The 15475-nt window shown below is 41.3% G+C and overlaps 1 protein-coding gene across 12 annotated transcripts in view; it reads left to right on the top strand.

Moving 5' to 3' along the window:
• Positions 1-15475, top strand: part of IL6R (interleukin 6 receptor) — a 136273-nt gene that overhangs the window by 92085 nt on the left and 28713 nt on the right. For 11 of the 12 annotated variants that reach the window (XR_007471561.1, XM_049697641.1, XM_049697647.1 and 8 more), the window contains 2 exons: positions 4348-4418; positions 5072-5225. Coding sequence is in view for 11 of the 12 variants with exons in the window: in XM_049697641.1 (XP_049553598.1) it covers positions 4348-4418; positions 5072-5225 (225 nt within the window). In the remaining variant the exon portion in view is untranslated. The remainder of the gene's footprint in view (positions 1-4347; positions 4419-5071; positions 5226-15475) is intronic. The other variant, XM_049697651.1, reaches the window with a different exon arrangement.

Raw genomic sequence — 15475 nt, 5'->3', positions numbered from 1 at the left:
AGGGAAGGAAAAAAGGGTAGAAGGGAGAGGGTGGCACAATTTCTGAACTTACCTTGTATTTCTTTTTTAATTTTTATTTTTTGCACTCAAGATAGTTTTATTCATTGAATATTAAATCAGTATTAAAACCTCACCTCTTTTTAAAGGCATTAATAAAAATAAGACTTTAAGTTTTCTGCAAATAAAAAGTCAATGCAAAAAAATTCCCAGGGCTGCAAAGCCCTGCTCTGTTCTCTACTAAAGGGATTTCTAAACCGAGGCTGATTTCAATCTCAGGATTCTCCCTGGAGGCCCAAAGGGAAACAATCAATCAGGAAGGGCTCAGACTTTTCTCCCCATGCAGACATCTTCTCCTGGGACACCCTCTTCTCTGTCCCTACCCACGACGCAAAACCTTGTATTATTGTTTTGACTTTAAAATATGTAAATGTGCCAGAGAAAAGAATTATTCCAAGTGACCTCAGAATATGGTATTTTGACTGTAGATCCTCAGTAGGATATACTACAAGCATAAAAAGAACTGCAAAGAAATCTTAAACTTTACTCAATAATTTTGTTGTCTGTAGTAATCCTGGTATTGTTATTTGAACCTGTTACATATTTAAAATAAGATACAATAAGTATTTAATGTTGTTAGGAATAAAGATTTTCAGCATAAGAGAAAAGATATAAAAATAAAAGAAATTAAATAAAAACTATCTGTAGCTCTTATATATGAGTTAGAATCCATGATTACAATGATTATTTTCCCTTTCAAAGATACATATCTTCTAACTCTGTTCATTGAAAGACCTTGGTACTCTAACAACCCAGTGGCATTAAGCTCCTACCTGCTAGATTTCTCACTTTAAATACCATTCCCCACTGAAAGGAACTAGGCCTTCTTAGGGAAATGCCTGATTCCAGGTCTGGAGCTGTTATGCCAGAAAGCTAGAAAGCTCTCAAAGGCTATTAGGGTTTGGTTGAAGGGATGGGAGAGGTTGTGATTAGAGGTGAAATAACTTGTTTCTTGGAGCTATGTGCTGGAATGTTTGCAGATGTAGTGATGAGGTGTTCGAGATTTGTTTCAGAACAGCCTAGTGGTAGGGAGAGGTGTAGATGAAATCATGTAAATGTCCATGACTTAAGAATTTTTTTTTTTCAGGCAAGGCTTTATTGGGGGTTCGTGCTGTAACACAAAGGAGTGAAAACAAGGAACAGGTGCCCTTGCTCGCTCCTTTTTTTTTTTTTTTTTGAGTTGAGAATTAGTAAGTCTAAGTGATAGGTATATAGGGATTTGTTATACTATTTTCTATGTGTTTGAAAGTTTCCAAATAAACATAAAAAAGCATAAGAACAAGGGAAAAGGAGGTCCTACAGGCCAAAGATGGGACAATTTGTGTTTCAAAAATACTAATGACTACCTCTGATTAAAACTACTGTGATAAAAAGCAATAATTTGTAGTAATACCTAAAGAAGTAATACCTAAAGAAAGCAAAGCTCGCTGGACACGTTGAAGGTAGCAAGACAATAGTTCATTAATATAAAACTTGACAATTAAAGGGAAAGAATAAGTGTTTATTTTGCTTTGCCAACACCAGTGCCATTTTCTCACCCTAGTGGATGAGAAAAAGTTCTTTACAGAGCACCTTTAGCTCATAAATGCCGAAGAAACAATAGAAAATCATCATTCTGCAAACCATAATAAAATACCTGTTTCAGACAGTAGTTATCAGAGCATGGTAAATGCATTCGGTAAAATATATTTTTTAATACATTTATTTATTTATTTTTGGCTGTGTTGGGTCTTTGTTGCTGTGCGTGGGCTTTCTGTAGTTGTGGCGAGCGGGGGCCACTCTTCGTTACAGTGAGTGGGCTTCTCATTGCGGTGGCTTCTTCTGTTGCGGAGCAGGGCTCCAGGCGCACGGGCTTCAGTAGTCGTGGCTTGAGGGCTCCAGAGCGCAGCCTCAGCAATTGTGGCACATGGGTTTAGCTGCTCCGTGGCATGTGGGATCTTCCCAGACCGGGGATCGAACCCGTGTCCCCTGCATTGGCAAGTGGACTCTCAACCACTGTACCACCAGGGAAGCCCAATTAGGTAAAATATTGATGGGCAGTTTTAATCAGGCTGTTACTATCTGAATTTGTTGATTAATTTAGCATCACTAAAAGTAAGACAACCAGATACAAGCCTCCTAAAGTGATATAATTTTATTGAAGAGTATCACACCATCTATAAAGTGTTCTAGCCAAAAATGTAAATAATAGCATGAAAGCAGCCATAGACAATAAGTAAATGAATGTGCATGGCTGCATTCCAGTAAAACTTTACTTACAAAAGGGTGGTAGGTTGGATTTGGCCCAAGGCTGTGGTTTCCTGACATCTGCTATTGAAGGTACAAAAATATGGGAGTTTTCTCCTTTATTTTATTATTTATATATCTATGTATTTTTGGCTGTGCCCCACGGCTTGTGGGATCTTAGTTTCCCGACCAGGGATTGAACCTGCGCCCTCGGCAGTGAAAGCGTGGAGTCCTAACCACTGGACTGCCAGGGAATTCCCTCTTTTATTTTAATTATGGTAAAATTTGACAAGAAGAAAGGTATGGTTTTGCATGATATCATGAAATGAATGTAGGATTTAAAGTTAGAAGCCTTGGGTTCAAACCCTGACTCTAAATTGGCTGTGTAATTTTAGGGCAGTCACTTAACCTTTCTGATCCTTATTTTATGCTTCTGAGAATGAGGACAGTAATAATGTACACTTCACAGGGTGGTTTTAAAGATCAAATGGAATAAGGTATGTGAAAGTGCTTTATAAACTGAAAATGCTAAGCACATATCGCTTGTTCTCACAAATTGCTTGTTGCTCAGCATCTTCTAGATTCATCTGTAATAAACATTAAATATTTAAAAGTAAAAGCAAACTAGAAAATTTGAATTTAAATGTAATATAGATACGAAGACTGAGAGAAATGAGCTATACATTATGCATTTCTCTTTTCAGAAGCCAACAAAGTGACTTTAGATTGGTAAAAGCTGCTTTTAACAGAAGATGGTATAAATATATTTTTCCAAAGTAGAATTTTCTAGGGAAACATTGGTTTTCATCACAGGTGTGGGATGTATAGTGGTAACGTGCTGGCGGGGGAGCTGAGGAAGGAGGAAGTGGAGAAGCGCAGGTAGGTGTTGACAGGGAGGCCTTTGCGGTGGGCAGCAGGAGCGCATCCGTGACCTGCAAGAAAGCATTTTCAGTAGAGCAGGAACATGGCGAAACTGCAGGCAGCCGGGAGGGAGTGGGCGGGGAGGAAACGGAGGCATTAAGCAGACACGGCTCTTTCTACACCTTTGGCAGAAAAGTGAAAAAATAGGGTGTTGCTTAAAAGGGCATCAGGGTTGGGTAGATGCTATCTCAGAAAAGGGAGGGCAGCCAGGGGAAGGAGTGGGACCAGGGTCCACGGGGAAGGGAGGCAGCCTGAGGGCAGGCAGGAGGGAGAGTTGAGAGTGGGATGGAGAAATGTCCAGGGACGGGAGGTGGCCATATACCCGGCCAGTGGAGGCCAGGCTGCAGTGAGCAAAGTGGGGAGGGGAGCCTTGCAGAGAAGGGCGTGGTGGATATGAGAGCTCCCTCAGAGGGTGACCAGCGATGGTGTGTCCTCCCTCAGTGCACTGCCCACTCCGGGCTTTACTTTTACCCTCAGACTTCACTCCGCCCCATCTGTTAGAGATCACGCATTTACAAACTATAAGCTCCTTGAGTGCAAGGCTTATGTCAAATTCAAATCAGTATCTCCTGTAACACTCAGCATACCGCTGTGTGTAACCCATGTTTGCTGAATGTCTGTAGGACGTGTGAGGGAAGAAATGAAGGGAAATTGCCACGAATACAGGACTGAGTCAGCAGGGGCAGTTGGCCTTGCATGGTTGGTTTGGTTAAAGCAAGCCTCCCCACCTAGGTAGCGATGAAAGGGAGATAGCCTACATTCCTAATAAATTAAAAGTCACTTCCTCCTGGGAGCCCACCGTCTCCAAATTTGGGTTAGATACCCATACTGTGTACTCCCGGAGGCATGTGTACTTCCTCATTGTGGCATTTTGCACCCTCTGGTGAAATGGTCTGCTTACTTGATGGACTCGTCTGTACCCCACACGTCTGTTGAGCTTCAATTGAAGGCAGGGCTCATATCTTTCTTGTCTCTGTATTTGCATCACTGAGCACAAAGCCTGGCACGCTCAGCACGTCGTAGGTTCTCATTAAGTATGTGTTCAGTTGATTACAGATTAGCTGATTGGGGATCTGAAACATTGAGAACTGATTGTAAGTATTGTCTCTGGGTCTCTTTCTCTTTTAAACCCTGCCATTGTAGGAGGAAATTCGGTGCCTTCTAAAGGACTTCAACCCTCTCCATGTCCACAAAATCCAGAATGGCTGCAAATGGTAATGACTGTTCTTCCTTTGTTTTCTTTGGGAAGCAACTCCTTTCCTCTTTGTCCATTTTGCTGATGCACTGATGTTACAGACTAGCTCAACAACTCCCAAAGCCACACCCACTGCGACTTGGCAGAGTGACATTTGGGAAACCCCCTTTCCACGTCCAACCCTCTGACTTGGCAGCTAAGGCTGCCTTATCCATACAACCTTGGTTTGGAAGTCCAGAGACCTGGGTTTGCTTTTGGTCATGTCCTTGCTCTGTTTTCTGACTTGAGGCAAGTTACTGTACCTCCCTCAGCCTTGCTTGCCCCTGAAATCTGGACCTACTCATATTTTCCCTTTCTTATTTTCCAGGCAGTAAAAGGGCTTTGAAATTTTGTGGGGAGCGGCGTGAAGGAAGCCCAGAGCCGTGCCCTATGTTATACGGTGATAGGGTCAGCATGTGTCTCCTGATCCCCAGGACAACCAGGATAGGCTGTCCCACTGCCCATCCCAGCCCAAATGTGGATGTCACTGTGGCCTCCTGGTGTGTTAGGGTCAGCCCAGCTCCTCTCCTGTCCCCACAGAGGGGAGAGGAGACTTTCCTAGGCTTGGGCTTGGTGCCCTCCTGTGGCTCTGCTCTGAGCCGGGCTCAGAGCTGCCCTCTCTTTCCTTTGTAGCTTCGCATTTGTAGATGTGGGCTCCATGCAGAAAGTGGCGCTTGCGATCCAGGAGCTGAATGGGAAGCTCTTCCGCAAACGAAAACTGTACGTGAATTCCAACAGGTCTCCCAAGAGGACCCTTGATGTGACTGAGTGGACCCAGGAACTGCTGGTAGGTGTCTGGCCTCTCTGCGCTCTGGTTTGCTCTGTGCTCACTCTTCAGAGCTTGGCCGACTTTGCTTTCTGGACTTTCCTCCTCCTTCCATCCCAGTCATACTGTGGACAGAGCAGGGGCTGGGATGAAATTCGGGAACTTTTATGACCTTTAACGGTTGGAAGCAAGGTTAGTATGGAAAACTTGAAATTTTGAAATGAAAGGAAGCCTGTATTCTTAGCAAGGACAAAAAAAGGGTTATTAGGCAATTCAGTCAGGGCTTTTTCAACGTGGGTTATGGAAATTGAGGCTTTTACTTGTTTAACGTAGCAGACATTAATCGAGTATCTGTTGTTTGCACAGCCTTGTTCTGGGTGCTGGTGTGAGGGTAAGTAAGACAAAAGTGAATAAAATCTGGTCCTTCCTGGCAGGAAGACAAATGTGAGGTATTGCAAGGGGAGAGTTAATGGTGGGTTAGCGCCTGGTGGGGGCTGCCTTTGTGGACAGAGACGAGAAGGCCCATAACTAAGCCCTGGGAGCTTCCCTCCGGTGAGGTGGGCCCGTTCTCGGTAGGTAAAGGTGAACCAGGAGCAAAGCATCCCACTTCAGAGCCTGAACTGTTAGCGATTGAGTTGTTCTGATTTCCTCATATATACAGCCGACAGTGACTTAAACAAGTTAGCTATTTGTTTTTCTTTCCTGTAGAAGAATTCAGGAGGTAAGGAGTCCAAGGTTGGTATGGGCACTCCATGGTGTTATCAGAGTTCCAGGCAGGAAGAAGGGGAGAGGCAGAGGGTGGAGAGGCTGTATCCTCATAAAAGCTGCATTCTCAGAAGCCTGACCACAATTCTACTCCTGTTGTGTTGGAGAGAACTACAACTGGTGACCTTCAGTGCAGAGGAGGCTGGAAAATATAGCTTATTTGAAAATAGGTACATTGTTGCTAAACTTGGGGATCTGTCAGCAAGGGAAGGGAGAATGCCTGTTGGCAGGCAGTTAACAAGGTCAGCCACTGCTGCAGAAGTTGGAGATGGGAGTTGAGAGGTGGATAGGAATCACCACAGTAAGATTGTCAGAGGTGGCTCCCCTTGCTAGTCCAAACTATTCTCTTTCCATTCTCCTTAAACTCTAGCTCTTGGAAGGGCAGGCTGTCAGATTATGCTACGTACTGACCTTCTTGGTTGCAGTCATCTGCCATTCTCGCTGTCATGCTCCCCTGATAACTTCAGCTTCTGACTCACTGTCTTTCTCTCTTACTGACACTCACATTGTGTCCCTGTGAATGATCTAAGAGTCTGGCCCCTTATTTCTAGAGCATTTATCTTTAATGATCTTTTTTTCCACTCAGTCACAGTTTCCCATTCCCTGAGTTATATCTCAGACCTTGTCATTGCTCATAACCGAACATCTCCAAAATATCCATTTCGAGCATCCCACTCTGCCCCTGTCCCCTTCTTTGCAGCTCTCTTACTTTGGAGGAGCAGTTCTCAAACTTGAACAGCGTCAGAATCACTGCTGAGCTTGGTAAACAGCTTGCTGAGCCTCACCTGCAGAGACACTGATTGAGTGCATCTGGGGCACGGCCTGAGACTTTTCACAAGTGCCAGGTGGTCCTGGGACCACATTTTGAGTAGCAAGGCTCTAACGCCCCCAGTCTAATGATTAGACACACTGGGACCCAAAATCCACTGCCTCACCATTTCTTCACTATTCAACACTCTTTGCTCCATCACATCCCTTCTTAGCTTAGATTCCGTAGTTATAACTACCTTAGTTAAAACGACCTGAATTCCCTTAGCTTACTAGGTCATATCTTGCAAAACCCCTCTCTCAGTTGAACCCAGCCCTCAATCTCTTCTGAAGCTGCCCTGTGAGCTGCTGAAGATATTCACACCACCTTCCCAACTGCTCTCAGTATAGGTATGGCCACAGCTTCCCCACTCTTTCCAACTGACCTGTATTGGAAATCTCTAATCGTTTCTGCTGTTATGTCCAATCTGCTATTAAGCCCAGCTAATGCATTTTTCATTTTAGATAGTGTAGTTTTCAACTGCCGTTTGGTTCTTTTTTCCCCATTTCTCAGCTGAACTCTTCTATCTTTTCATCCATTTTGTTTACCTTTTCTTCCATGTTCTTTAACATACTTACTGTAGTTATAAAATCATTTTCTGCCAATTCCAACAGCTGGGTCATTAGTGGCTCTGCTTCTAGTGACATTTACCTCCTTGCTTAAGGGTCAAGACTTCTTACAAATATGGTAATTTTTGATTGTATGTTGGATATTATGGATGTTGTATTGTAGAGACTTTATATTATGTTCTCTAAATAGTGTTGTTTATTTTTTCCTAGCAAAAATGGAACACTAGCTGGCCTTCTGATCTTATTAAAGTTGGTTTTCTTTGTTCGAATTAGTATACTTCAGTTTGAGCCGTAGTTTTTGGGCAAAATCCTTTTCCTAAGGGTGAGGGTCTCAGGGTGCTTACCAAGGTTTCTGCACTCTGGCCGGGTCGGAACTCTGTTGTCTCCCCAGCGCTGTGAGATCTTTGATTCCTGTATTCCTCTCTTAGCTCCCTGTCCTCTACCTTCTACAGCAGCTCTTCTCTCAAAGGCCTCCCAGAACTTGCCCTGCACACGGGCAGCCTAGGATTCAGACAAGGACCTGGGGTCAGCCTCTAGATCTCTGGGGCTTTTCTCTGACTCCTTTCTCTCTGGTACCCTGTCTCACAAATTCCTGGCACCAAAACTCTTATCTGGGTTTCTTCTGCCCAGGAAGACTGCCACTGACTGCCCAAGCTCTGCTTGCCTTTGCTGTGGTTTGGGAAAATGCCCAGAGTAAATGTGGGCTCACCGGCTGTGCTTTCCTTTTCTCAGGCAAACTGCTCTCTGCTACCCACTATCATTAGCCTGTGCCAGAAATGGTTAATTCATATAGTTCGTCCAGTTTTAGGGTTATTTGGGACGGGTGAGTACTGTCATGCCAGAACCAGGTACTAGAAAAGGGTGTTAAGAGGCTCGCCTTCTTCCTTTTGGGATGGCTATCATTTCTCAGGAACATTCCCAGTGCTTTTGCATTAGAAATAAGTAACCAAAAGATGAACACTAATCTCCATACATTTGGAAATCTAAAAACATATTCCTAAGTAAACAACACATGGGTCAAAGAAGAAATCATAAGAGAAATTTAAAAGTACTTAGGAGACTTCCCTGGCCGTCCAGTGGTTAAGACTCCACACTTGCATTGCAGGGGACACGGGTTCAGTCCCTGGTCGGGGAACTAAGATCCTGCATGCTGCATTGCACAGCCCAAAAAAAAAAGTACTTAGAACTGAACGATAAGGAAAATTTTTCTCATCAAAAGTTGTGGGATAGGGCTTCCCTACTTAACTACTGGTGGCACAGTAGTTAAGAATCCACCTGTCAGTGCAGGGCACACGGGTTCGAGCCCTGGTCCAGGAAGATCCCACATGTCTTGGAGCAACTAAGCCCGTGTACCACAACTACTGAGCCTGCAGTCTAGAGCCCGCAAGCCGCAACTACTGAGCCCACATGCCGCAAGTACTGAAGCCTGTGTGCGTAGAGCCCATGCTCTGCAACAGGAGAAGCCCCCGCAATGAGAAGCCCGTGCACCGCAATGAGGGTAGCCCCCACTTGCCGCAACTAGAGAAAGCTGGCGCTCAGCAACAAAGACCCAACGCAGCTAAAAATAAAATAAATAAATTTATATATAAAAAAAAGTTGTGGGATACAGCGAAAGCAATACTTATAGGGAACTGTATAATATTGAATGCTTAAATGAGCAAAGAAGACAGGAAAATAAATGAGCTTAGAGTTGATTGAAGAAGTATATAAAAAGTAAAAATAGACCCAAATAAGGAACAGACAAAATTTTTTTTTTTTTTTTTTGGCGGTACGCGGGCCTCTCACTGTTGTGGCCTCTCCCGTTGCGGAGCACAGGCTCCGGACGTGCAGGCTCAGCGGCCATGGTTCACGGGCCCAGCCGCTCCGCGGCATGTGGGATCTTCCCGGAACGGGGCACGAACCCGTGTCCCCTGCATCGGCAGGTGGACTCTCAACCATTGCACCACCAGGGAAGCCCAGACAAAAGTTTTAAAACAAAGTTTTTTAAAATTTAAAATTTTGTAAACAAAGCCACAATTATATGTCAGTTACATCTCAGTAAAGCCGGGGGGAAAACAAGAAGCATAAAAAAACAAAGCTACAATAGAAGGGATCAGTAAAGTCAAAATTTCATTCTTTAAAGAGATTAATGAAACAGAAAAACATTTGGAATGATTAATCAAGAAAAAAGGAGAAAAGGGCATAGGTAAACATTAGTAATAAAAAGATCATAACTATAGATGTAGCAGATAATAAAATATAAGCTAATACGGTAATAAACTTGAAAACTTAGAAGAAATGGACACATTTCTTAAAGTATATCATTTTCAAAACTAATAAAAAAAACTGCTAGTCCTATATCTGTAAAGCAGTTGAATCAAAGTTTAGAATCTTCTTATAAAGAAAACACCAAGCCCAGATGGTTTTATAGGCAAATTTTACTGAATTTTCAAGGAACAGAAAATTCTAATATTATATAAATTCTTCTAAAGAATAAATGAGATACTTGCTAGTTCATTCTGTGAGGCCAATATAACCCTGATATCAAATCAGACAGGAGAGCATAAGAGAGAAAAATTGCAGGCTGGTTTCACTCACATGAATACACATGCAATGTTTCTAAACAAAATATTGGCAAAATGAAGTCAATTTTGGCTAATGAAGATAGTATTATACATCATGGCAGTTGCATTTTTTTTCTAGAAATGCAGAAGTAGCTTCATATTAGATAAATGATAAATCAGGAGTTCCCTGGTGGCCTAGTGGTTAGGATTCTGGGCTTTCACTACCAAAGCCTGGGTTCAGTTCCTGGTCAGGGAACAGAGATCCCACAAGCCATATGGCGCAGCCAAAAAAAAAAGAAAGAAAGAAAAAAAGAATGAAAAAACGATAAATCTTTCACTACATTAACAGATTAAAGAGTGAACACCATATGATCGTCTTAAATAGGCACAGCAAAAGCATTTGATAAAATTCACTACTAATTTATGATTAAAAAAATAAAGTTTCTTAGCAGCTAGAAATAGAAGGTTATTCTTAACCTGATAAAGGCAATCTCCCAAAACTCTACAGAAAATAATATTTTAATAGAAAAACATTATAAGCATTCTCTTTAAAAATAAGAACAAGACAAGGATATACTGGAAGTCTAGTTTTATCTAGTGAGGAAAGGAAAATAAGTTAAAGGCATAAATATTGGAACAGGGTAAATGAAACTCATTATTTACAGATGATGTTTCTTTACATAGAAAAACTTAAATAATATGTAAATTATTAGAAATAACATTTTAACAAGGTAGCTGGATATATATCAGGTATATAAAAATCAATTTTATTTATATTTCCATGAATAAACAACAAAATAACTTTAAAAATATACCATTTATAAGAGCAGTTTTAGGGCTTCCCTGGTGGCGCAGTGGTTGGGAGTCTGCCTGCCGATGCAGGGGACGCTGGTTCGTGCCCCAGTCCGGGAGGATCCCGCATGCCGCGGAGCCTGCACGTCCAGAGCCTGTGCTCCGCAACGGGAGAGGCCGCGGCAGTGAGAGGCCCGCGTATGGCAAAAATAAAAACCCAAAACAAACAAACAAACAAAAAAACCAAAGAGCAGTTTTAAAAATTAAGGTACCTAGGAATAAATCCAGTGAAAGGTGCTCATGGCCTATCTGGGGGAAATAATTTAGCTTTATTGAAAGTCTTTAAGGAATTCTAAAATAGGAAAAGTTTCATGTTCATGGATAGGAAGATAATAAGAGTTATTTAAGAGTCATTCTCCCAAAATTAATCTTTTGATTCTGTATAATTTCAATAAAAATTCCCACAGGCTGATTCTAAAATTTATATGGACCAAAAGTCTATGAATATTTAAGACATTTCTTCCTGAAAATAAAGATGGGAGGCCTTGCCCTACAAGAAGACGTTGTACTATTGGCCTAGGGTTGGACAGTTTGACCAATAAAATACAATAGAGAGCCCCTAAAGGAGGCTTATGCAAATGCAGAAACTACTGACTATTCTGGTAGAGTTGTACATCTCTGGTGAAAGGATGGACACTTTAGTTATTGAATCTGGACAATTGCTTATTCATGTAGAAAAATACGAAATTATATCCCTGCCTTACCTCATGCACAGAAATAAACTCTAGGGCTTCCATGGTGGTGCAGTGGTTAAGAATCTGCCTGCCAATGCAGGGAACACGGGTTTGGGCCCTGGTCCGGGAAGATCCCACATGCCGCAGAGCAAATAAGCCCGTGTGCCACAACTACTGAGCCTGCTCTCTAGAGCCCGCAAGCCACAACTACTGAAGCCCATGCGCTTAGAGCTGGTGCTCTGCAATAAGAGAAGCCACCGCAATGAGAAACCTGCGCACTGCAACGAAGAGTAGCCCCCGCTCACCGCAACTAGAGAAAAGTCCGTGCGCAGCAACAAAGACCCAACACAGCCAAAAATAAAATAAATAAATAAAATTTTTAAAAAAATAAAAAATAAACTCTAGATGGACTAGAGACTTAATGTGAAAGACAAAACTTTAAAACTTTTAGGAAAAAATGTACAAGAATATCTTTAGGACCTCAGAGTAGAATAAGACTTGTTAAGGCATAAAGAGTTAACTGGAAAAAAAAAAAAGATAGGTGGATGAATTAAAATTATGAATTTATCTTCTTTGAAAGATAATATAAAGGAAGATAAATTCAAGCCAAAAACTGGGAGAAGATATTTGCCATAATATAACTAACCAGGAAAGGGGTCAGCAAACTTTGGCCAGTGGCCCTCTGCCTGCTTTTATGCTGCTAGCATGATAAGAACTTTTTTTTTCTTTCAATTAAACTTTTCTTTTTGAGATAATTGTAGATTCACATGCAGTTACTTGTAAAAAACAATACTGTACCCTTTGTCCAGTTCCCCCAATGGTAACATCTTACAAAACAATTTCACAACCAGGGTATTAACGTTGATACAGTTACGATACAGAGCGTTTCCATCACCACCACAAGTATCCTTCCTGTTGCCTTTTTATAGCCACACCCATTTCCCTCCCATCCCCATCCCCACCTTAGCCCCTGGAGCAATTAATCTGTTCTCTATTTATTTAATTTCAAGAATGTTATATGAATGAAATAATATAGTATATAACCTTTTGGAATTGGCTTTTTTCAAGCAACATAATTTTTGGAGATTCATCCAGGTGTTGTTGCATATACTAATAGTTTATTCCTTTTTCTTTAAGATGTTGGGGGTAGGAGTTTATTAATTAATTTATTTATTTTTGCTGTGTTGGGTCTTCGTTTCTATGCAAGGGCTTTCTCTAGTTGTGGCAAGCGGGGGCCACTCTTCATCATGGTGCGCGGGCCTCTCACTATGGTGGCCTCTCTTGTTGCGGAGCACAGGCTCCAGATGCACAGGCTCAGTAGTTGCGGCTCACGGGCCTAGTTGCTCCGCGGCATGTGGGATCCTTCCAGACCAGGGCTCGAACCCGTGTCCCCTGCATTAGCAGGCAGATTCTCAACCACTGCACCACCAGGGAAGCCCTAGTTTATTCCTTTTTAATGCTGAGTAGTATTACATGGTATGGATGTACTGCAGTTTGCTTAACCATTTACGCATTGAAGGATATCTACATTGTTTCTGGTTTTTGACTGTTACAAATAAAGTTGCTATAAATATACATGTATGGAGTTTGTGTGTTTCTCTGGGATAAATGCCCAAAATTAAAATTGCTGAGTGGTATGGTCATTGCATGTTTACTTTTTTAAGAAACAGCCAAACTGTTTTCAGAGTGGCTGTACCATTTTACATTCCTGCTAGGAATGTATGAGGAGTTCTCTGCATCCCCTCCAGGATTTGGTGTTGTCACTTTTTTTGGCCACACCCCTCGGCATGTGGTATCTTAGTTCCCTGACCAGAGATTGAACTGTGCCCCCTGCATTGGAGGCGTGGGATCTTAACCACTGGATCACCAGAGAAGTCCCTTGGTATTGTCACTTTTTAATTTTAACCACTCTGATAGGTATATAATGATATTATGGTTTTAATTTGCATTTCCCTAATGTTGAACACCTTTTCATGTGCTTATTTACTATTTGTATATCCTCTTTGGTGAAATATCTCTTTCTTTCTTTTGCCCATTTTCTAATTGGATTGTTTTTTTTTTTTGCCATTGAGTTTTGAGAGTTCTTTGTGCATTCTAGATACCAGTCCTTTGTTGGATACATGGTTTGCAAATGTTTTCTCCTACTCTGTAGCTTGTTTTTTTTTCATTTTCTTAACAGGGTTTTTTTCAGAGCAGTGAAGTCCAGTTTATCAGTTTTTCCTTTTATGAATGACGCTTTTGTTGTCAGGTCTAAGAACTTTTTGGCCAGTCCTAGGTCTCAAAGAATTTATCTTGTATTTTAAAAAGTTATATAGCGGGCTTCCTTGGTGGTGCAGTGGTTGAGAATCCGCCTGCCGATGCAGGGGACACGGGTTCGTGCCCCGTGCCGGGAAGATCCCACATGCCGCGGAGCGGCTGGGCCCGTGAGCCATGGCCGCTGAGCCTGTGGGTCCAGAGCCTGTGCTCCGCAGCGGGAGAGGCCACAACACTGAGAGGCCCGCGTACCGCAAAAAAAAAAAAAAAAAAATCAGTTGGACATATTTGTGTGGATTCATTTCTGGGTCCTCAGTTTTGTTTCACTGATTACATGTCTATGCCTCCTGCTATCTCAGTTACTGTAGCTATAAAAAGTATTGAAATTGGGTAGAGTGATTCCTCCAACTTTATTGTTTTTCAATATTGTTTTAGCTGTTCTATTTCTTTTGCCTTTGTATATATAGATTTTAGAATAGTTTTATCTATACCTACCAAAATTTTGACTGGAATTTTGCTAGCAATTGCATTAGACCTATATGTCAGTTTAAGGAGAATTGATATCTTTATTATATGTTGGGTCTTCCAGTCCATGAAGACAGTATAAATTTCCATTGATTTAGACCTTCTTTGATTTCTTTAATCAACATTGTATAGTTTTCAGCATACATTAGGTCCTAATATATTTTATTAGATTTATACTTAAGTATTTCATTTTATTTGAGTGATTATAAGTCACACTGTAGTTTTGGTTTCTGTGTCTCCTTGTTCATTGGTATTGTATAGAAATACGATTGATTTTTGTATATTTATCTTGTATTCTGTTACTTTGCTGAACTTACTAGTGATAGGACTTTGTTTTCTTTTCTTTTTTGTAGATTTCTTAGGATTTTCTGTGTAGACAATAATGTCATTTGTAAATAGGGCCAGTTTTATTTTTTCCTTTCTGATCTATACGTCTTCTGTTTCTTTTTCTCAGTACTGGCTAGGTTTCCAGCACTATGTTGAATTAGAGTAGTGAGTGGACATCCTTGCCTTATCCTTTTAGTGTAGAAAGCATTCAGTCTTTCACAATAAAGTATGATATTATCATAGGTTTTTGGATGGATGTTCTTTATTAAGTTGAGGAAGTTCTCCTCTATTCCTGTTTTTCTGAGAGGTTTTTTTTTTTTATCATGAATCATTGTATTAATTTCTTAGGATTGCTATCACAAAGTACCACAAACTGGGCTGCTTAGAACAACAGAAAATGATCATCTCACAGTTCTGGAGGCTAGAAGTCCAAAATTAAGGCGTCAGCAAGGCAAAGTTCCCTCTGAAACCTGTAGGGGAATTATTCCTTGCCTCTTCCTAGCTTCCAGTGGTTTGCCAACAATCTTTGGTGTTCTTTGGCTTATAGATGTGTCACTCCAATCTTCTGTCTTTGCATAACATTCTCCATGTGTGTCTTCATATTGTCTTCCCTCTGTGTCTGGCTCCGTGTCCAAATTTCCTCTTTTTATAAGGAAACACTCATATTGGATTAGGACCCACCCTAGTGACTGTTTTACCTTGCTTACCTCTATAAAGACCCTGTTTCCAAATAAGGTCGCATTCTGAGGCACTGGGGTTTAGGCATTCAACATACATTTTTTGAAGGGGGGAGATAATTCAACTTATAACAGATATTGAATTTTGTCAAATGCTTTTTTCTGTATTGAATGATATGATCATGTGATGTTTTTTCTTTAGCCTGTTAATATGGATTACCTTGACTGATTTTTCAAATATTGAACCAACCTTGCATTCTTGGAATAAACCCCACTTG

Source organism: Orcinus orca, chromosome 1 (assembly GCF_937001465.1).
Source record: "Orcinus orca chromosome 1, mOrcOrc1.1, whole genome shotgun sequence".
In the NCBI taxonomy this organism is placed as follows: Eukaryota; Metazoa; Chordata; class Mammalia; order Artiodactyla; family Delphinidae; genus Orcinus; species Orcinus orca.
The sequence above is the reverse complement of the archived record's forward strand: the minus strand, read 5'-3'. Positions and strand labels throughout refer to the sequence as shown.